Here is a 20,715-nt window from a genome sequence, read left to right on the forward strand (position 1 = left end):
CTGATGCACAAATTGTGCATGAAATTGCTGCCAGTTCGAAGACATCGGGGAAATCTCTGACATCCCAATTTCCAGGTTTTTCTGATCTTCGTTTCCAGAGTGGAACGTTTCGGTTTTAGGGAATACAAACCCCTCTACTGCCCCCAGTTGCGCGCAACCTGTTTGGCACTCCTGTCATGAATAAGCTCCGCAAGCCTATTGTGGTGCGTAGTGAAGACTTGAGGCATAATGATGATGCTAATGCTTTAGCCTTGGTCCCTATTGAAGTGGAGTCCTCCAAGGCGAAAAGAGGCCGGCCTACATCGCCATATACATCCCCAAAAAAACTGAAACTTCTATTTAATGAAGGTGAGACTGTTGCTAGCTCATCTATGGTGCCCAAGAAATTGAAAGTACCAGAATTCCACACCAAATTTTCTGCTAAATCCCTGGGTCTCATTGAAGCTCGGGGAGGTGTCTTAATTCCTAAGGAAGGCTCACTCCTTAAGGAATCTATGCAGCTGATCAAGGTGGAACAAAAAAAGAAAAAAGGTCGGCCTCTGGGGCGAAAAACAAAAACCCTTCAAAGAAGAAAGTTGCAGCTGAAGAGGTGCTTAGCGTGCTCTGCCCTGGAAAACCTCCTAGCCCTAGTGTTAAGGGCAAGGAGACAAGTTAGTTTTAATTTTCTGTGCATTATACCTATTTACTTGTCATTGGTAACATAGTTTATAGGCTTTCTTTGAATAAGTGAGCATGGGTACCGTCAAATGATCGGACCTAATCTATGCATCGCTGTGGTTTCACCACAAACTCTTTATCTGCCCAGAGATGGTAGAGGGAGGATATGTAATGGTCCATTCTGGCCTGAGTAATATTAATATATCGACATGATATTCTTAAAAAAAAAAATGAAAGGTAATAGAATCCGAACATAACTAGGAAATCTAAAACATTCTCTTATTACAACTCTAGAACTAAACCTTAGTTTGAATAGGCACACATGATATCGACTTCCTTCAACACACAATTACTTCATTGCGTTGAATCAAAAGCTTAAATTACACTTCATTATTTCTTTGACATTCATTACAATTGCAAAGAATCAATAATGGTGAATTCCAGATGATGTGGAACATATTAATTAGAGCATGAATTTGTTAAAAACTAAAGGTAAAGGTTCTTAATCAATTAGTAGACAAAAAGCAGATAGGCTGAAGATCAAGTGAGCTCCAAAGTGACAACTCACCATCACCATTCACAGCACTCAGAGAAGAAAAAGAAGAAGAGGAAGAAGAAGACCCCATATCAGTTGATCTCTGCTGGTTCTCCTCTTCTTTCTTTCCTTCATATTCTTGTTTGGCTGGAGCTTCCTCTTTGTTCTTATTACTGCAGGCCCTCTGCAGGTCAGATATTCCCCTCATTCTCGTGTTTCCTGTTGTCGAAGATCCAATCTTTAACTTTAAGCATTCGGGTATGCCATTGAAGGCATAGAGAGAAGCAGAGAATTTCCTCTCATATTTCATTCTCTTCATGGCTGCTCTTAGCATAGAAGGCTCATCTGCATAGGTCTCCGGCTCCACTGCCTCTTCTATCTCTTCAGCAATCTCGAAAGGAGAAGGAGAGTAGTAGTCTGATGATCCAATATCATCCACAAATTGGAAGTCTATGGCACCCACTTGACCATTCACTTCTTCTTCTTCCGCATCTTCCTCTGATCCACCAACAAAATTTGCATCCCCGCCGCTATAAGTAATCTCTGCCACTTCACTCAAATTCCCATAGTCCATTTGTTGTTCAGCTTCTCTTGCAGTGGTGTACTCTTCCTTTTCAGTCAAGCAGGACTCAAAACTCGATGTCATGTAGTCGATGCTACTTGCACTAATCTCAGGGATGTTGTCATTGTTGCTTGTGATGTAATCTTCTGGATCATTAAGGAAATCAGTGTATTGGTTTTCCGAGAACTCTGCTGCAGCTTCTTCCTGATACTGCTTTTGTTGGTGGTTAACAGGCAAAGGAGCAGCAGATGGAGCAGAACAAGAGGTGTTGTTGTTCCTTGCTTTGAGCCTCTGGAGAAGAAGGTTTGTGATCTTTGAGGGAAGTGCTGGAGTTGAAGATGGTGATGGGGAGCAAGGCCAGAAATTTGTTCTAGTATTGGCACCGCGGAGCAAGCAAGCAGCCTCATCATAGGCCCTGGCTGCTTCCTCAGCTGTGTCAAATGTCCCCAACCACACCCTTATCTTCTGAATTGTGTCCTTAATCTCTGCCACCCATCTTCCGGAGGGTCTTTGGCGAACACCAACAAAACGCTTTCGAGCTCTTCTTGCTGCTCCTCCGAGTGCTGCAGCAGCTGAGGCTTCCTTCACCATCTCATCCCAAGCCATGGTTCCCTCAATGCAACTTTTGGTCTCTTCCACTCCTTCATTAACTTTTCTCTTCCTTGCCATATAGTCTACTGTTTTTTGTGATGTTATGTTTAGTTTCTAGGCTTTTGTGTACTTGCAAGTAATTTACTTGAAGCTGAAGGTTTGAGATGCTTTTGTGAGATCTGGCTTCTGTTGGCATGTGAATTTATATGTAGGGAATGGAAGATCTTGTCAAATGATTGGGGAGGTTGAACTGGTCTTACTTGTTCTTATGTCTTTGTTTCTGGTAGCTCCAGCCTCAATCTAAACCAGATGGAGGTTTCTTTCAGTTTTGGAAAAGAAAAGCATACTTAATGGCACATTTGACGTAGGCAAAGATGCCTTTATCTCTCTATTTTCTTCTATTACATTATTTAAACCTCATGTCACTTCATTATTGGGAATTGTAGGCTTGAATGGGTCATATCTCATTTTTCTGAATATATATCACTGAAATATCTTTAAGCAGTTAAGCACCAAGAAGATAGAAGCAGAGATGCAATCTTTGTAGAGAAAGGGACTAATTGTACCGTTCTACTGAAGCAAACATAATTGATTAGCAAAGCAACCAAAATGATCTCCAAGAAGAACAAGTGGAGGCTAATTAGCCAATACATGCTATATAATCATTTTCCATACCAGTACATAGTTTCTAATAAATGGGATATCTCAGAAATTTACTCATCACAATTCAACTGAGACAATTTACCAAGTTGGACACTTTTTCACTACATTGAAATAGCCCTAATCCAACTTTTTCAAATTGATTAGGATTAATATTTTTTACTGCTATTAGGCCTATTCTAATACTCAAAGACAATCATTCTTTACAATGAGACAAGTCACTCTCAGAAAAGGTACATTTGAACTTATGCTGATAATATATTCTCTAAAACAAAGGGATTCCATCAAATACCAACAGCACTACTTTTCTGAGTACTTGTTTTGGCGATAGTTTCAATTTTCTGTTCTATCTTAATCAAAACAAAACCAGAGGATCTATATTTTTCATCTGAGTTATAAGACAAATTATGCCAGTAGTTTCCACTTACAAAGACAAACACAGTAACACAGTCACAAGAATTATGGAATTTATGGAGCAAAATATTTTTCACCTGTGATGTGACTCGTGAAATACCGCGTGGTATGTCACTCTGATAGCCAAAATGATAACTAATAAGGTCAATTTGGTTGCTTTGGATTGTTAACCATACAATAATTAACTTAACTCCCCTAATAGCCTTATTAATTATTATCATTTTGATGACCAAAGTTAAAAAGACGGTTTCTCCAAAGCCTCCTCAACAATGAGCATGTCAAACATCATAGAAAATATTTAATTATATGATTTAGTTATGTATTATCATCTTATTTTATGGTGTGTAATAATTTATTTATTTCATTATCTTTAATACGGTTTAGGTCACTCATCATGCTTGTAACATGACATTGTTGGACTTTCCTCAACTAGTATCTATAAGATGGTAAATAGTGGAGATATCTTCTAATGAGGACAGCTAAAATGAGGATTTCGATCATGAGAACTTTATCTACTGTTAAATGTTTAAATATGCGTGTGTAGATCATTTATGTAAATTTTCAACCAAATTGAAAATCCCTACGGCGTTCATAATTGTGATTTATCATTTATAAACATGAACGATTCAGGTTTAGCAGGTTTGGTTCATCCATTAATTTCATTCAGTTAGGTACCTCACTGATTAGCAATTTGGAAGAAAATTTTTATAAGTGATCTACTCATACATGCATACAAAAACATCTAAAGGTTGATTTGTGATAATGTAATTGAAAAGTGATCGAGTCCTCTAAATCGTTGATTAGAAAGTTCTCATTAGAAGCTCTCTTGTAAAAAGTGATTTGTTATGTGATGGGATTTGTTGGTTGGTAATTACTTATATCTTAAACTTAGAGATGCAATGAGGGGATTTCTTTGCAGAATGAAGACTTCTAATTAGCCAATTTACTTTGATGCATTTACTTCGAGCCTTTTTGAGAAATTTATTCGAACATCTTTCTGTAATTTTATTTTATCAGTCTTTTTCAACATCGTAGCACACATTTTGCGCCTACACTTGCATAAAAGAAAACCAACTAAAGATTTTCTTGACTACATAACAAATTTAAAGGAAGAAGGTCGCGATCACCTCTACTGGAACACTGCCCCCAATGTTACATTAGGATGATTGATGTTTTCTATTTGATATCAAGATGAATACTATTGATTGATTATCAGATTTTTCTTACATTAAGATGATGATCACTTTGGATCAAACCAATTATTAACTATGTTAGGAAACGTCTGATAGTGACATCTTTTGAAGGACAACTTAGGTAGATCCGTAGAACACACCATTGATTGGACTTAAAAACGAAGTTAGATTGAACACACCATTGAAGAAGATTACAAAATCCACACAGAAAAAAACAAGAAGAAAAACCAAGATAAACGGGGTAGCAAATCTGGGGCTGCACGGTGCCATAAACAATAAAAGTCCTAGAACCGAATCTTTATCAGTTCACACGAGTTTAATCAATCTTTTGCCACTTTGGAGCTCACCATTAAACATTGATATGTAAATTATAAACTTTTAACCACAAAACTTATAATATGTACAACGGTCTGCCCAAGAAATAACAACGCTTCATCAATATGAACATTTTCTTCATTGCTCTGCATTTTTTTATGGAGAAGAAAAACAAAGACTAGACTTATGCACTTTTAGCTGATGCTGAAATCTGAGTGTGATGTTTGCATGGAAAGGGATCTCTGATTGCGTCAGGGTCAACCAGAATTTGATGATCCTAAGAGAAAATGTCAGAAGCCCTTTGTTGTTGCTCCACGTGGAGATCGAAAACTAAGCCAAAGTCTCTTTCTCTTACGAATTCCAATCAAACAACCGAGCCACATCGTGTCAGCATGAATCACACATTTGCTCAATTATTATATGTTGGCTGCTAGTCCCCAGGGAACGACACCCAGAAAAGAAGGAAATAATTGTGATATAAAAATAGGTATGGTTGACAAATATGTCAAGGTTTATTATTCTTGAAAACGAAAATAAAAAAGAAAGAAAGGGTCTAATTCAATTGAGATTCCTGTCGCCATAAGATAGAGATGGAATGGTTCCAAGAATTTTTGCAGAAGAGGTGTGCTATCAAAGACAGGTGTAGCTTCAGTATCAACATCTTTTTTAAAGTTTCGGCTGTTTGGAAACCAAAAGTTAGTTAGTTAGTTGCCTATGTGATTATAAGAGTATTTTATACGTTGTTAATAAAATTCATGTCTATAATACAGCAGTAAGAAACTAAGAATGAACAGATCAAAGACAAATGGTCACTGGAAAACAAGCCTAACACACAGATTACAGATCATATACTGATTTTACAAGAACACAGAGACACGGAGAGTTATTTATTGGTTTTTTGTTGTCAGTATGGTGAAAGAAGACAGATTGCTTACTTCAGACTACAGCAGGAAGAAGTGGAGAGTTGTGATCATCTGTGCTTCTTCGATGTCGGATTGGCATCAAAACTGGATCCTCATACGCAGTGCTTAATTTATCATAAAATGCATCCATTGAAGGATCACTCTGGTCTTCTTTATCTTTCCTTACCAAACACTGCATAAATACAGTAAAGAAACCCTTAGCCAATGAGATAGAACAGAAGATGAAGGGTCCATATGACGGTGCTTTTAGGAAGTGTTCTTTACTCGCTACCACATTGGTGGGAAGCACTTCACAAAGATGTGTCACGTTTTTGTGAAAAAAAAAAAGAAAAAAAGAAAAACAGAAAAAGTGCTTCTTAGAAATGCACTTGAAAGCATTTAGGTGCTTTTCAAAGAAGTGCTCCACTTATAACCATTTCTGACAAACGCGATAAAACCACTTTCAGAAAGTTTTCAAGCTTTAGAAGCGATTAGCACTGTCAAATGGGCCCCACATCTTCTTAGTGTAAGATATAACCTAAGCAGAGTTGTAATGTTAGCTAATTTAAATCTTTTGGAATCTAAAAGAATAAGTTGATTAGCAGTGGTTCAGACATACCTCAACAGGATATGATTTGAATATCGGTAGAAATCGTTTGCGGCAGTACTCATTGAAAAGAAGAGTGAGAATTGGAAGAGGAATCATCAAACTAGAAGCTAAGGGAAGCTTTTTAATCCCAAATAGTCCAATCGCAATGATGTGCATAAGTACCAGGGAAAATATTGTTGAATTGTGCACTATAGGCCAAAATTTTCCACCAGTTTCATACTTGGGTGCATATACATTCAATAGCTGTTCAAATTTGTTTACCAAAAAGTATCAGTAAATTTAATAACCAAAAATAGATGATAAAAATGAATTATACAAAAAAAAAAAAATCCACAAAACTATACAATTTAGATGGTATAGAGCATGAAATAAGGTGGTTGAACTCAAACCAGGTTAATGTTTAAGTCAAGCAGATCAATCAATATGAAAAGGTGGATATTAAATTTAAAATGAGATGATGCAAATTTGTGAAATAAGTTCAGACAATATAGGTGTGAGCATGGACTTGCTTCTTGTTAACCTTTAAAGAAGCAGTAATTCACCAAGGGAGATGATATTCACACAACCTTTTGTGTTAGAAACTACAAATCACATACCATTTTGTGAATTAATTAGAACACAAAAGGGTGTCAAATAGGTGATCTAATCTACAAAACTACGATTCTATAAACAGGCCATTTTATCCAATATGTTTTTAGATATGATACAATATATCAAGTAAAAGAGATAAGAGAAAAGTTTTCAACGGACCTGGTTGCGGTAGATTAGGTATCCCATACAACAGTAAACCAGAAGGAAAGGTAGAATTAATGGAGCCAGAAAGAAGTATGTTATTCCAAGGACTCCAAAAAATAGAATTCTAGGAATTTCACTGTGGTATGAAATTGAAGGAACCTCAAATTCATCACTATCTTTTCCTGAAAATAGTCTTTTTATCATACTGAAAATCAGGGGGGTCATGCGGAAGAGTTCTGATGATACACTGGTCCATCCAGATGTCACAACATATGCAATGAAGAATGATGCCTGCATCAAAAATAAAGAATCTATATGAAACCTTGGATCAAGGTTTATGATATAAACAAATGGTTTCAAAAGTTTGAATTCTAACATTTAAGCCAAATATCAGGTCCCTAAGATATGGACACAAGCAAACACAGTTAAACAGATGTTTTATTGACAACAAATGTCTTATGAGTTATGACATACATACACTCTTAAGAACATAAGTATTATCCAAAATCAGTATCGGAACAAGGTTTAGGTAGGAAGAAAATTTTACCAGAAGAATTTACCAACAAAATCACATCCTATTGACTGGGACCTTTAAAAAAATTGAATTGTCTTTATAGGGAATTAAATTTAAGAACAGGCAAAACAATGGTATACAGTGAGTTATGAAGTTTCAAAAGGCTTCTCAAACCTCCATATGATTATTTCAAAAAGATAAAGTACAAACTAATATTGTGTATGTATTTTCACCTGTGCTGGAACAGCATCAGCAAGTAGCCCAGGAATCTTTTTGGGCTCAAGAAGGATATCGACTCGATAGAGAGCTGTTCCTGATAATACATTTGCAAAGAAAATGTTCCATATAGTAAACCACAACATCTTCGTGCATGCACCTTTTTGTATCTGGCTGAAAGAGACGTATCCTTCCATGGATGACAACACTATCATGATGGGTGGCACAAAAGAAAGGAACAACTGAAGAATAAGACTTGGAAGATATCCAGTTATGACTTGACTGACAACTGTTCTGCAAATAAAGAAATTGTAAGATTCGGCATCATGGAATAAATCAGAGAGTCAATTTTTAAAAGTTGAAGATTCCGCACTTACAAACTCAGTATGCTTTTGAGAAAAGGAAACCAGGTTTCTAACTGTGCAAGATTAGCGAGGCCTTGCACGATTGCAACTGGAATGAGGAATAGAATCGTAAGAGCAGCACATGCAACCACCACCACCAGCTTGAAGACCCATCTTTTTATAAAAGATGAAGAAAAGAAGGGCCAATGAACGTCCTGAGGCTCAGGAGCACTCTCTGTGACCCACTCTGTGGGATTTGTTCCTTGTTGAATGTGTACAGCTATTGCAGCAGCAAGCCGGGACTTGAACGACACAAAGGCAGCTGAAACTTCCTGTTATTGTTTGTTTTCGCATCATGGAACAATTGACTACATCAATCCAAGGTCAGATCAATCAAACAACTAGACTTATCAATTGGAAGTAAACTTCTCTCTTCCTAAACTTGCTGATATAGTGATATGTCTCTTAGAAATCAGAAAATATCACATGTTTGCTCATACATTCATCTACTAAGAAGTATTAAACAACAAATATGAGGACGAGTGTGTCTGTGTGTGTTACTCATCTCTAATGATCTTTCCTAAATAATTTTATTTTACATCTATATGTCAATTTTGAAAAGTAAAAGAAAAGAAAACAAAACAAAAAACATCTACATCTAAGTTGATGCTAAAGAAATTATTAGGTGGAGGAAAATTTTATTTATACCATTTACTAATGATTATTGTCAAAATCTCCTTAATTAAGATCAAGAATAGCACCCAACCTTTCCTGCCAACGATGATTGCTCTAATCTAACAGTATCGTCTAAATCATCCAATTTCTTTCCATAGTGATCCAACACATCGACTTTGCGTCCAAAAAGCCCATCACGCTTGAATCTTTGCTGTGGATCCTTTTCTGACTTTAGACGGGCAAGCGTTCTGTATACCTTGTCTGCATCACTCTAGAAAGAAGGAAAAAGTTATGAGTCTTTGCCGAAGATGTTATATAACAGAAAGTCTTAACTGGAACAACTTTATTATAAATTACAAATTTACAAATTTGTTTGATGCCTTCCTTCTGATGGTAAGAAACTAACAACAAACACAGAAATTACAAAAATCCCCAAGCCTTCAAAAATAACTATGAAATTATCATGCTGAGGCTTACAGTGAGACGTTGGAGTTTGCTAGTTCGACGAACCAACAAGTGTGAAAGATAAGTAGAAGAGTAATATTCTGTAAAGAATTTTTCAACGGTTTCACTGCAGCTGCTTCCAGATAGGACAGGAATACCACGAACCAATACTGTGAACTGATTAGGCTGAGGTTTGGATGAATAGAAGTGAGCAATTCTTCTTGATGAGATATAACTGTACTCCTGCATAGTAATTAAGTTGAATACTGTTGATTCTATTGTTCTAAATGAACCACCAAAATCTGATGAAACAAAGCCATAGAAAAGAAACAAAATCTGACTTACATAGTAAAGAAGATAGCAGACGACTGCACTGAAAATATATGCTGCACAAAAATGAACCCATAACCTTGGGAAACCAAAATTAACAGTCAGGGTCTCCTCATAATAGGTTTACCATATGCCTACTATAAATATGATAAACATAAATGAACTTGGAAATATCTGGCCACAACTCCATTAAGAGGAACAGGCTGAAGTAAAGATTAAACTAATCAACCAACTCTAACTTAACCGAAGGACACACCGCGACTTATATGGCTTATAAATGCCATAAATTTGATAGAATTGAAAGCAATAGAATGGAAATTTAACACAATGGGAAACAACGCGTGGAAATATGATAGGTGTTATAAATGACCCTCAACCCAGTGTAGCTAATGCAACTATAAAAAACTATTACAACTTCATCTCAGTATTTCCCACAATTTTCAACCACCATCCCATAAGAACCACATACATACCAGTTCGAGCCATCATCCACATTCGAAATACTAAACGAGTCCAAAGACTTGTTGGGAAAATCCGAAAAATCCACGTCCAGCTGGGTGCCCAGAAAATTTATTGGCAGAAGAACAAAAACCCCAATAATCCCACCAAACCCAAACACCTTCAAACTGCACAAACAAAAAAAACCCAACTTCAAAAATCAAACTCAAATCCAATATACCCTTTTAACACTACTAGTCCGTCCATCCCTAACCTGAAGATGAAAATGCGCATAAACACCACGGCATCCAAACTGGTGGCAGCCAAGAGCTGATCTTCAGAGGGCTGCCATGCCCGCTTCACCCAACCCGCAGTGGGCAACAATCTATCGAAATCGAAGCCATTTGTTTCAGTTGGTGCTCCTTTTGCAGCAACAGAGCGCGGTGCATAAACCTTGGCGTTACTGGGTTGCTTCCTCAGAATAGAGTAGAGAGTGAAGAATAGCAAACATAGACCCAGATTAATTCCTACTGAGGTTAACAGCGCAGAGAGGATCATAGCTAAAACCCCCCCAAAAAAACCTTAAACCCCAAATGAAAAAGGCTGCAAATTTCTAGTGCAGAAATGGGATTATAATCCAAAGTCGGAAACTTTTGAGAGAGAGCATTATGATTTTGGCGAAGGTTCTCACTTACCTTTGGGCAGGGGCAACAAAGGGAATATTATGTTTTGGGGAGCAGGAAAGGGAAAGGCATTTGCTACCTTTGGGGATTTCTGAAAGTAACCGACTTTCTTTGCGCGAATGACGATAATGCCCTTCCAGCCGTTGCCTCCCGCCATGTGGCCTGTCATTGCGGATCGGGATACGGTTTAAGTTCCCTTCCTTTTCAAGTAACCCACTTGGCCCATGGCCCAAAATTTCTTCACCATTCATCTAGTGTGAAAATAGGGCTGGCCATCTGAGCCGTATGGGCCCGGCCGATTTTGGACCGAGCCAAACCGAGTTGGGCCAAAATAGCCGATAAGCCGAAGTTTCGGCTCGGCTACGGTACAAGAATGGTATATACCAAACCTCAGTATCAGCATGTTTGGCAACCAAAAGTTAGTTTCAGTTAGTTGCCTATGAGAATATAGAGTGTTGTATACATTGTTTATGAAAATCATGTCTATAATACAGCAGGAAGAATGAACAAAATACAGCAGTAAGAATGAACAAATCAAAGACAAATGGTAACTGGAAAACAAGCCTAACACACTGCAGATTACAGATCATATACTTATTTTACAGGAACACAGAGACACAAGGAGTTGTTTATTGGTTTTTTGCTTGCCAGTATGGCGAAAGAAGACAGATTGCTTACTTCAGACTTCAGCGGGGAAGGAGTGGAGAGTTGTAGCCGTCTCTGCTTCTTCGACGTTGGATTGGCAGCAAAACCGGATCCTCATACGCAGTGCGTAATTTATCATAAAATGCATCCATTGAAGGATCACTCTGGTCTTCGATATCTTTCTTTACCAAACACTGCATGAATACAGTAAAGAAACCCTTAGCCAATGAGATAGAACAGAAGATGAAGAGTCCAACTTCTTAGTTTAAGATATAACCAAAGCAGAGTTGTAATGTTTGCGAATTTAAATATTTTGGAATCTAAAAGAATAAGTTGATAGCATTGGTTCAGACATACCTCAACAGGATATGATTTGAATATCGGTAGAAATCGTTTGCGGCAGTACTCATTGAAAAGAAGAGTGAGAATTGGAAGAGGAATCATCAAACTAGCAGCTAAGGGAAGCGTCTTAATCCCAAATATTCCAATCGCAATGATGTGCATAAGTACCAAGGAAAATATTGTTGAATTGTGCACTATAGGCCAAAGTTTTCCACCAGTTTCATACTTGGGTGCATATACATTCAATAGCTGTTCAAAATTGTTTACCAAAAAGTATCAGTGAATTTAATAATCAAAAATAGGTGATAAAAATGATATATATATATATATATATATATATATATATATATAATCCACAAAACTACAAAATTTAGATCGTATAGAGCATGAAATAAGGTGGTTGAACTCAAACCAGGTTAATGTTTAAGTATCAATATGGAAAAGTAGATATTAAATTTAAAATGAGATGATGCAAATTTGTGAAATAATTTCAGACAATATATATAGATGTGAGCATGGACTTGCTTCTTTTTAACCTTTAGAGGCATTAATTCACCAAGGGATTTGATATTCACACAACCTTTTTGTTAGAAACTACTAATCACACACCCTTTTGTGCATTAATTAGAACACAAAAGATTGTAATCAACAGGCCTTTTTACCCAATATGGTTTTAGATATGATACAATATATCAAGCAAAAGAGATAAGATAAAAGTTTTTGAACGTACCTGATTGCGAAAGATTAGGTATCCCATACAGCAGTAAACCAGAAGGAACGGTAGAATTAATGGAGCCAGCAAGAAGTATGTGATTCCAAGGACTCCAAATAATAGAATTTTAGGAATTTCTTTGTGGTATGGAATTGAAGGAGCCTCAAATTCATCACCATCGTTTCCTGAAAATAGTCTTTTTATCATACTGAAAATCAGGGGTTTCAAGCGGAAGAGTTCTGATGATACAGTACTGGTCCATCCAGATGTCACAACATATGCAATGAAGAATGATGCCTGCATCAATGACAAAGAATCTATATGAAACCTTGGATCATTGTTTATGATATAAACAAATGGTTTCAAAGTTTCAATTCTAACATTTAAGCCAAATATCAAGTTCCTCAGTTATGGACACAAAGCAAACACAGATGTTTAAATGACAACATAATATCTTATGACATACACTCTTAAGAACATAAGTATTATCCAAATCAGTATCTGAACAAGTTTTAGGTAGGAAGAAAATTTTACCAGCAAGTAGTTTGTAACAAAATCACATGCTATTGACTGGGACCTTTAAAAAACTTGAATTGCCATTGTAGGTAATTAAATTTAAGAACAGGCAAAACAATGGTATACAGTGAGTCAAGAAGTTTCAAAAGGCTTCTCAAACCTCCATATGATTATTTCAGAAAGATAAAGTACAAACTAATATTGCGGATGTATTTTCACCTGTGCTGGAACACCATCAGCAAGTAGCCCAGGAATCTCTTTGGGCTCAAGAAGGATATCGAGTTCAGAGAGAGCTGTTCCTGATAGTACATTTGCAAAGAAAATGTTCCATATGGTAAACCACAACATCTTCGTGCATGCACCTTTTTGTATCTGACTGAAAGAGATGTATCCTTCCATGGATGACAACAATATCATGATGGGTGGCACCAAAGAAAGAAACAACTGAAGAATAAGACTTGGAAGATATCCAGTTATGACTTCACTGACGACTGTTCTGCAAATAAAGAAATTGTATGATTCAGCATCATGGAATAAATCAGAGAGTCAATTTTTAAAAGTTGTTGATTCTGCACTTACAAATTCAGTATGCTTGTGAGAAAAGGAAACCAGGTTTCTAACTGTTCAAGATTAGTGAGGCCCTGTACGATTGCAACTGGAATGAGGAATAGAATTATAACAGCAGCATATGCAACCACCACCACCAGCTTGGAGACCCATCTTTTTATAAAAGATGAAGAAAAGAAGGGCCAATGAACGTCCTGAGGCTCAGGAGCGCCCTCTGTGACCCACTCTGTGGGATTTGTTCCTTGTTGAATGTTTACAGCTATTGCAGCAGCAAGTCGGGACTTGAATGACACAAAGGCTGCTGAAACTTCCTGTAATTGTTTTTTTTGGCATCATGGAACAATTGACTACATCAATTCAAGGTCAGATCAATCAAACAACTAGACTTATCAATTGAAAGTATACTTCTCTCTTCCTAAACTTGATGATACGTCTTTTGGAAATCAGAAAATGTCATATGTTTGCTCATACATTCACCTACTAAGAAGTATTAAACAACAAAAATGAGGATGACTGTGTCTGTGTTGCTCATCTCTAATGTTTCCTAAATGATATAGCTTTACATCTATAACTCTATAAGTCAATTTTTGAAAATAAAAAATAAAAGTGAAAGAAAAGAAAAGAAATCTAAGTTGATGCTACAGAAATTATTAGGTGGTGGAGAATTTTATTTATACCATTTACTAATGATTATTGTCAAGCTCTCCTTACTTAAGAACAAGAATAGCACCCAACCTTTCCTGCCAACGATGATTGCTCTAATCTAACAGTATCTTCTAAATCATCCAATTTCTTTCCATAGTGATCCAAACCATCTACTTTGCTTCCAAAAAGCCCATCACGCTTGAATCTTTTCTGTGGATCCTTTTCTGACTTTAGACGGGCAAGCGTTCTGTAAACCTTATCTGCGGCACTCTAGAAAGAAGGAAAAAGTTATGAGTCTTTGTCAAAGATGTCATATAACAGGAAGTCTTAACTGGAACAACTTTATTATAAATTACAAATGTGTTTGATGCCTTCCTTCTGATGTGTAAGAAACTAATGACAAACATAGCAATTACACAACTCCCCAAGCCTTCAAAAATAACTATGAAATTGTCATGCTGAGGCTTACAGTGAGACGTTGGAGTTTGCTAGTTCGACGAATCACCGAGTGTGAAAGATAAGTAGAAGAGTAATATTCTGTAAAAAATCTGTCAACGGTTTCACTGCCGCTGCTCCCAGATAGGACAGGAATACCACGAACCAATACTGTGAACTGATTAGGCTGAGGTTTGGATGAATAGAAGTGAGCCATTCTTCTTGATGAGATATAACTGTACTCCTGCATAGTAATCAAGTTCAATACTGTTGATGCTATTGTTCTAAAATCTAAATGAACCACCAAAATCCGATGGAACAAAGCCATATAAAAGAAACAAAATCTGACTTACATCGTAAAGAAGATAGCAGACGGCTGCACTGAAAATATATGCTGCACAAAAATGAACCCATAACCTTGGGAAACCAAAAGTAACAGTCAGGGTCTCCTCATACTAGGTTTACCATATGCCTACTATAAATATGATAAACATAAATGAACTTGGAAGTTGGAAATAGCCAGCCACAACTCCACTAAAAGGAACATGCTGAAGTAAAGATTAAACAAATCTGCAAGCAGGTAATTCAAAATCCTTCCGAGTCTATGAATGTTCAGACTCAATAGGTAAGTGAAAACTCTAAGTCGGGTGCCAAACACAGAGGAAGATATCCTATTTATATTAGCTATCATAATTTGCCAGGGGGAAGTGGAAGGTTCACCACAGACCTGAACCCAAATCTCAACCTAAGCTCAAGCAGCCCTCACCTCTCATTAATCAACCAGCTCTTATAAATGCCATAGATTGGATACAATTCAAAGCACTAGAATGACAATTAACACATTGGGAAACAATGTGCGGAAATATGTAGCTAATGAAACTATCAAAGACTACAACAGCAAGTATTTCCCACAATTTTCAATTACCATGTCATAAGAACCAAATACATACCACTTTGAGCCATCATTCACATTTGAAATACTAAACGAGTCCAAAGACATGTAGGAAGAATCCGAATAATCCTCCTCCAGCTGGGTCCCCTGGAAGTTTATTGGCAGAAGAACAAAAACCCCAATAATCCCACCAAACCCAAACACCTTCAAACTGCACCAAAAAAAAAAAAAAAAACCAACTTCAATAATCAAACTCAAATTCAATATATACCCTTTAACACTACCAGTCCCTCCATCACTAACCTGAAGATGAAAATGCGAATGAACACCACGGCGTCGAAACTGGTGACAGACAAGAGCTGATCTTCAGAGGGCTGCCACGCCCGTCTGACCCAACCCGCAGTGGGCAACAATCTTTCGAAATCGAAGCCATTTGTTTCTGCTGGCGCTTCTTTCGCAGCAACAGAGCGTGATGCATAAACCTTGGCGTTACTGGGCTGCTTGCTCAGAATAGAGTAGAGAGTGCAGTACAGCAAACATAGACCCAGATTAATCCCTACTGACGTTAAAAGCGCAGAGAGGAGCATATCTTAAAACCCCAAAATGAAAAAAAAGCTGCAAAATTCTAGTGGAGGAATGGGGTAATAGTACCAGTGTTTCCAACTTTAAAGAGGAAGCCTTATGATTTGAATAGAATAGTGACAACCTTTGGGCAGGGCCAGAAAAGGCAATTTAATGTTTTGGGGAGCAGGAAAGGTTGTTTCTTTTTGGTAGAAAACAGGAAAAGGTTGCTTGGTATCTTGGAAATGTAGCCGACATTCTTTGTGAAATGACGCATTAGCCCATTCGAGCCGTTGGCTCCCGCCAGGTGGCCCTGTCACTGCGGCATTCAAGTGCCGTAACCCAGTTGACCCATTGCCCAAAATATCATTAAAGTATCCATCCAACAGTCCAACACTCGGCCGTGGCCCAAAATCATTTATCTAACAGTCCAACTTTCCCGAGCCTCTTCATGTGTTAATTACATATTTCATTGCTTTGTGACTTTGTCCATCAGTTTTGTTGGAACTTGATGATCAAATGCAGAATTCTCAATTCATGCTCTTCTTCTTTCTTCATATTCCTTCCTCTCCTTCCATTTTCTCTACTTCTCCATCATCTCATTATCTGCATCACCAAATCTACATCATCTCCATCATCACATTTGCATACTCCAGAATGGGCTATTTCCTTAGATCTACAACTTCGTTGCTATGACCAAAATTCTAGCCGAACCGAGTAGCCATTTCGGTATACCGATTTGTCGGTAACCACGGCTACGGTTTCAGATTTTAGAATATCGACCAGTATCGATCGGTAGACGATTGATCGATTGAAATTACTAGTAAAAAAGTGTTCAAAAACATTTTCGGTATTAAATTTCCTTGAATAAAAGTAAGTGAAAAAATTACCAATAGTCATTAAGTGGTGACTCGTTCGACACTTAACTTATTGACTTTTTTAAAAAAAATCACTTAACCCACTCACTCTAATATCTGTCTTTTACATAATTCATTTTTGTCTGTTGTGTCATTATAATTTGTACGGATAGAGTTATTTTCATCAAATTACATATAAATATTTGAAAAAGAAATATTAAAATTTTAAAAAAATTTTGAAGAAAGTTATTAGATTTCTTTTTCAAATTTTTTTCTAACAAGAAAAAAAATTGAATTTTAATTTGAAAACATAAAAAATCTGTCATTTTTTTATTTAGAAAAAATATTTTTCATGTTAGAAATGTATATATACTCTAGTGTTTAGACAAATATATTCTCAAATTTAACGGCTTTTAAATGGAGATTTAATGACAATGTGTTAAGTATAAGATAATGATAAACAGATTATAACTCAATGATAATTAGTAATTTTTTTATCTAAAAATAAAAGATTACACATGCTGACATGCATCGACTCAGACAAATCATTAGGAAAAACTTTGAAATAAATTAGGCCAACTAGATTTAGCATTGTGGCCGTAACCACAACACAAAATTCACTAGAGTCGTCATCACAACCAATATTATGGTAACATGACAAACTAAAAACCCGAAATTGACTAGTTTGTAAGATTAAAACAACTTTTGTTCTCATCTTAATAGTAACAAAAATAAATGAATAAATAAAATATACTATGGAGATGGAAAAAAAAAACGAAAAAAAACCCTTATGAATTCCAATAAGAATTCGAAGCCTATGGGAAAGCCTTGTACCTGAAGGGTGCAAACAGAATCAATACACCTTTCCCGCGACACCCACAGTTGTCAAAAGCTAAGAGCTAAAGTATAAAACGGAGCGTACCACGTGGGGTTATGTTATCTCAAGGCGGACACATATTTGTGGCCACGTCTCTCTCCCCACGCGCATTGTCGTTTTGATCGTCTACAAAACATTCAAACACCGCCCCCGGCCTCCGGCGACGATTCTGGCGATCCATCCGACTCTCCGATCTTCCCAGGTTCGTACAATCGATCGTATCGATCTCAGATCGATGTAATTACTCTCATAATTCCCGATTCAACATCCAAATTGTGATCGATTTGGGGCTTTGTTTTTGCTGATGAGGTTTCGATTTGGGGGATTTAAAATGAATGCAGGGATAGATTTAGGGCAAGATGACTGAGGTATTCGAAGGATACGAGCGCCAATACAGCGAGCTCTCCGCCAATCTCACCAAGAAGTGTACAATAGCTGGTGGAATTCATGGAGGTTAAGTCTATTTCTCTCTTTTTTATGAATTCAATTTCATGTGATTGTACTGGTTAGATTGTTTTTATGCATAAAGCTTCAATCTTTTTTGTTGATTATGGGGGTGGCAAAAGGTGGTGGAAAATCTTAGTTTTGTGTATTGTCTATGGTATGATTAGGTTTTAGATGAGGCTAATCGGTGTGATTATTTTCCGAAAACGGTGTGTTGCATTGTGCTAGTGCTCGTTTGTTTAAGGTGAAAAGGAGCAATAGCTGTAGGTTTAGTGATCGCTAACTATGTTGCACAACTGTTAGGCTGATCATGTGCCACTGGTTTGAATAACCTCATGTGTATCGGTATTATAGAGTTTGCCTACGGTTTCTTTTACTGAGAGGAAGAAATAAGAAAGAAAAAGGACTAAAGTGACTTCTGACAATTGGATGGGATCCAATGTTGTGCATGTCTTGTATGCCTTAATTCAAATCAGCTGGAGTTATACCATTGAAATGTTCAATATGTTGGATGGTATTGATATGAAGGGGAAATGAATCCCCATTCTACTTGCGCTCAAAAGTTTCTGAGGTACAGGCTTGCAGTTGCAAAGCTACATAGATTAGAGTTTTTAACTCATTTGAAATTATGTACCTTTACTTTAAGTACCTATTACCTACAAGTTTGTATCTGTATGAAATAAAGGGATTGAGAAAATAGTAAGGGAACCTTTCATGGAATTTTGATTTGGTTACAGTTCTTGTTGTGAAGGATTGTTTTCCCACTTTTTGAGCAAAAAGGTACTTACTTTGAATATACACAATTGTCAATTTTGATTTGCAGAGCAAAAGAAGCAAAAGATTTCTGAAATAAAGGCTGGAATAGATGAAGCAGAATCTTTGGTAATTAATCGCTTTATTCTCTTTACAGAGATTGGTTATGGTTCCATTGGCTTGGTACTAAATGAAATGTTTTTCGAAATTTCAGATCCGGAAAATGGACCTTGACGCAAGAAGTTTGCAGCCAAATGTTAAGGCTGTGCTTCTTGCTAAGTTGAGGGAATATAAATCAGATCTGAATAATCTGAAAAGCGAAGTTAAAAGACTTGTATCTGGCAACTTAAATGCATCTGCCCGGGATGAGTTGTTGGAATCAGGCATGGCTGATGCTTTGACGGTATGACTCAATCTTTATAACTTCTTCTCAAGTTTTGAATGGTATATGTGAGGGTGGTTCAATACTTGGCAGTGAGTTTCTGATGGATGTTGTATTTGCAACTTTTCTTCAATTTTAGTTATGGTCATCTAATATACCTACTCCAGAAAAATATTCTGAACACTAACCAGTATCCAAAGAAGCATCTTTGTGGATTATTGTGTGACTACTTTTTAGTACTCATAAGCAGCACCTAAATGATAACAGATACAGTTCCTATGTAAATTTGTTCTTCACCACGCTCCTTTTCTTTTTTTTCTGCTATTGCTACATTTGATGCTACTATGCTTTCTTGCATTTGTCGATAATACTTGACACCAATACTCGATGCAAATGCACTAGGCATCAGCAGATCAAAGATCAAGGTTGATGGCGACGACAGAGAGATTAGACAAGACCAGTGATAGAGTTAAGAACAGTAGAAGAACCATGCTGGAAACAGAAGAGCTTGGTGTTTCAATCCTTCAAGATTTGCATTCACAGCGACAGTCTCTCTTACATGCTCATAGCACGGTAATTATCTCTCTAGGCTTTATATCATTTAGACTTCTTTTTGCTCTGTGTTTTTGAACATCCCACCTTTTGGATACAGTTTTTCCTATCACCGTTAGAATTAGTTTCAGGAGCACTGATTTTTTTTTTCATCGGACTTTTGTTAACAATAAGTGTTCTTTTCAAAGAAAATTATAGAAAAAGTTGGTATACTATTTTGCCATCTATACAAAGGTCAACGATCGTCACCACATCTATTTCAGTATTTTGACTATTTTCTCTTCTATTGCAGGTTCATGGAGTGGATGACAACATAGGTAAGAGCAAGAAAATTTTGACTTCCATGACAAGGAGGATGAGCAGGAACAAGTGGATAATTGGCTCAATTATTGCAGTTCTTGTCATTGCTATTGCCTTGATCTTGTACCTCAAACTTAAATAGACAACAGATCTTCTCTTGTTCAGCTTGCCGGTGTTCTCAAATTGACAGATTTCTTCATTTTCTTGTTTCTCCCTACTTTTCGAGTGTGCAAATTGAGTTCTTGTAATGGAGATCCTTGAGTGTATTAATATCGATTTGTTCTTTTGTTGGACGTATTCCACTATTTTACGGAATGCTTGCTTTTGTCATGAGACAAAATTTTGGCCAGTGTTGCTAAATTTCGTCAAATTGCATTTGATTTCCAGTTTTATCTAGCTCAGCCGGGCCACTACCTG

At 36.9% G+C, this 20,715-nt stretch overlaps 4 protein-coding genes across 7 annotated transcripts; 1 reads left to right on the top strand and 3 right to left on the bottom strand.

Moving 5' to 3' along the window:
* Positions 1 to 997: 997 nt before the first annotated feature.
* LOC112186903 (ethylene-responsive transcription factor ERN1) lies at positions 998 to 2,741 on the bottom strand. Its single transcript, XM_024325466.2, has one exon. It carries the CDS (start codon positions 2,421 to 2,423, stop codon positions 1,164 to 1,166), a length of 1,260 nt encoding a protein of 419 aa, XP_024181234.1. The 5' UTR covers positions 2,424 to 2,741; the 3' UTR covers positions 998 to 1,163.
* Positions 2,742 to 4,847: 2,106 nt separating this feature from the next.
* LOC112186892 (CSC1-like protein HYP1) lies at positions 4,848 to 10,885 on the bottom strand. Of its 3 annotated transcripts, none has more exons than XM_024325451.2 (11): positions 10,410 to 10,885; positions 10,171 to 10,323; positions 9,713 to 9,776; positions 9,401 to 9,610; positions 9,015 to 9,194; positions 8,282 to 8,580; positions 7,922 to 8,198; positions 7,190 to 7,465; positions 6,449 to 6,682; positions 5,863 to 6,022; positions 4,848 to 5,354 (listed from the first exon to the last, which is right to left on the bottom strand). In XM_024325451.2, exons 1-10 carry the CDS (start codon positions 10,691 to 10,693, stop codon positions 5,864 to 5,866), a joined length of 2,136 nt encoding a protein of 711 aa, XP_024181219.1. In that variant the 5' UTR covers positions 10,694 to 10,885; the 3' UTR covers positions 4,848 to 5,354; position 5,863. The 3 variants fall into 3 exon arrangements, with proteins under 3 accessions (XP_024181219.1, XP_024181218.1, XP_024181217.1); XM_024325450.2 differs by having other exon boundaries at positions 4,848 to 5,605; positions 10,410 to 10,884; XM_024325449.2 differs by lacking the exon at positions 4,848 to 5,354 and having other exon boundaries at positions 5,643 to 6,022; positions 10,410 to 10,884.
* On the bottom strand, positions 9,557 to 16,231 carry LOC112186893 (CSC1-like protein HYP1). Of its 2 annotated transcripts, XR_002930933.2 has the most exons (12): positions 15,876 to 16,231; positions 15,631 to 15,783; positions 15,034 to 15,097; positions 14,715 to 14,924; positions 14,336 to 14,515; positions 13,613 to 13,911; positions 13,253 to 13,529; positions 12,536 to 12,814; positions 11,821 to 12,054; positions 11,497 to 11,657; positions 9,713 to 9,776; positions 9,557 to 9,610 (listed from the first exon to the last, which is right to left on the bottom strand). XR_002930933.2 is itself a non-coding variant. In XM_024325452.2 (10 exons), exons 1-10 carry the CDS (start codon positions 16,157 to 16,159, stop codon positions 11,505 to 11,507), a joined length of 2,133 nt encoding a protein of 710 aa, XP_024181220.1. In that variant the 5' UTR covers positions 16,160 to 16,230; the 3' UTR covers positions 11,238 to 11,504. The 2 variants fall into 2 exon arrangements, 1 of the variants encoding a protein (XP_024181220.1); XM_024325452.2 differs by lacking the exons at positions 9,557 to 9,610; positions 9,713 to 9,776 and having other exon boundaries at positions 11,238 to 11,657; positions 15,876 to 16,230.
* A 1,677-nt stretch (positions 16,232 to 17,908) lies between these two features.
* LOC112186905 (vesicle transport v-SNARE 13) lies at positions 17,909 to 20,608 on the top strand. Its single transcript, XM_024325468.2, has 6 exons — positions 17,909 to 18,069; positions 18,209 to 18,320; positions 19,135 to 19,193; positions 19,279 to 19,467; positions 19,849 to 20,019; positions 20,291 to 20,608. The coding sequence occupies exons 2-6, from the start codon at positions 18,227 to 18,229 to the stop codon at positions 20,438 to 20,440; spliced, it is 663 nt and encodes a 220-aa protein (XP_024181236.1). The 5' UTR covers positions 17,909 to 18,069; positions 18,209 to 18,226; the 3' UTR covers positions 20,441 to 20,608.
* Positions 20,609 to 20,715: the final 107 nt, after the last annotated feature.

This window comes from Rosa chinensis, chromosome 2, assembly GCF_002994745.2.
Source record: "Rosa chinensis cultivar Old Blush chromosome 2, RchiOBHm-V2, whole genome shotgun sequence".
NCBI classification, from domain to species: Eukaryota; Viridiplantae; Streptophyta; class Magnoliopsida; order Rosales; family Rosaceae; genus Rosa; species Rosa chinensis.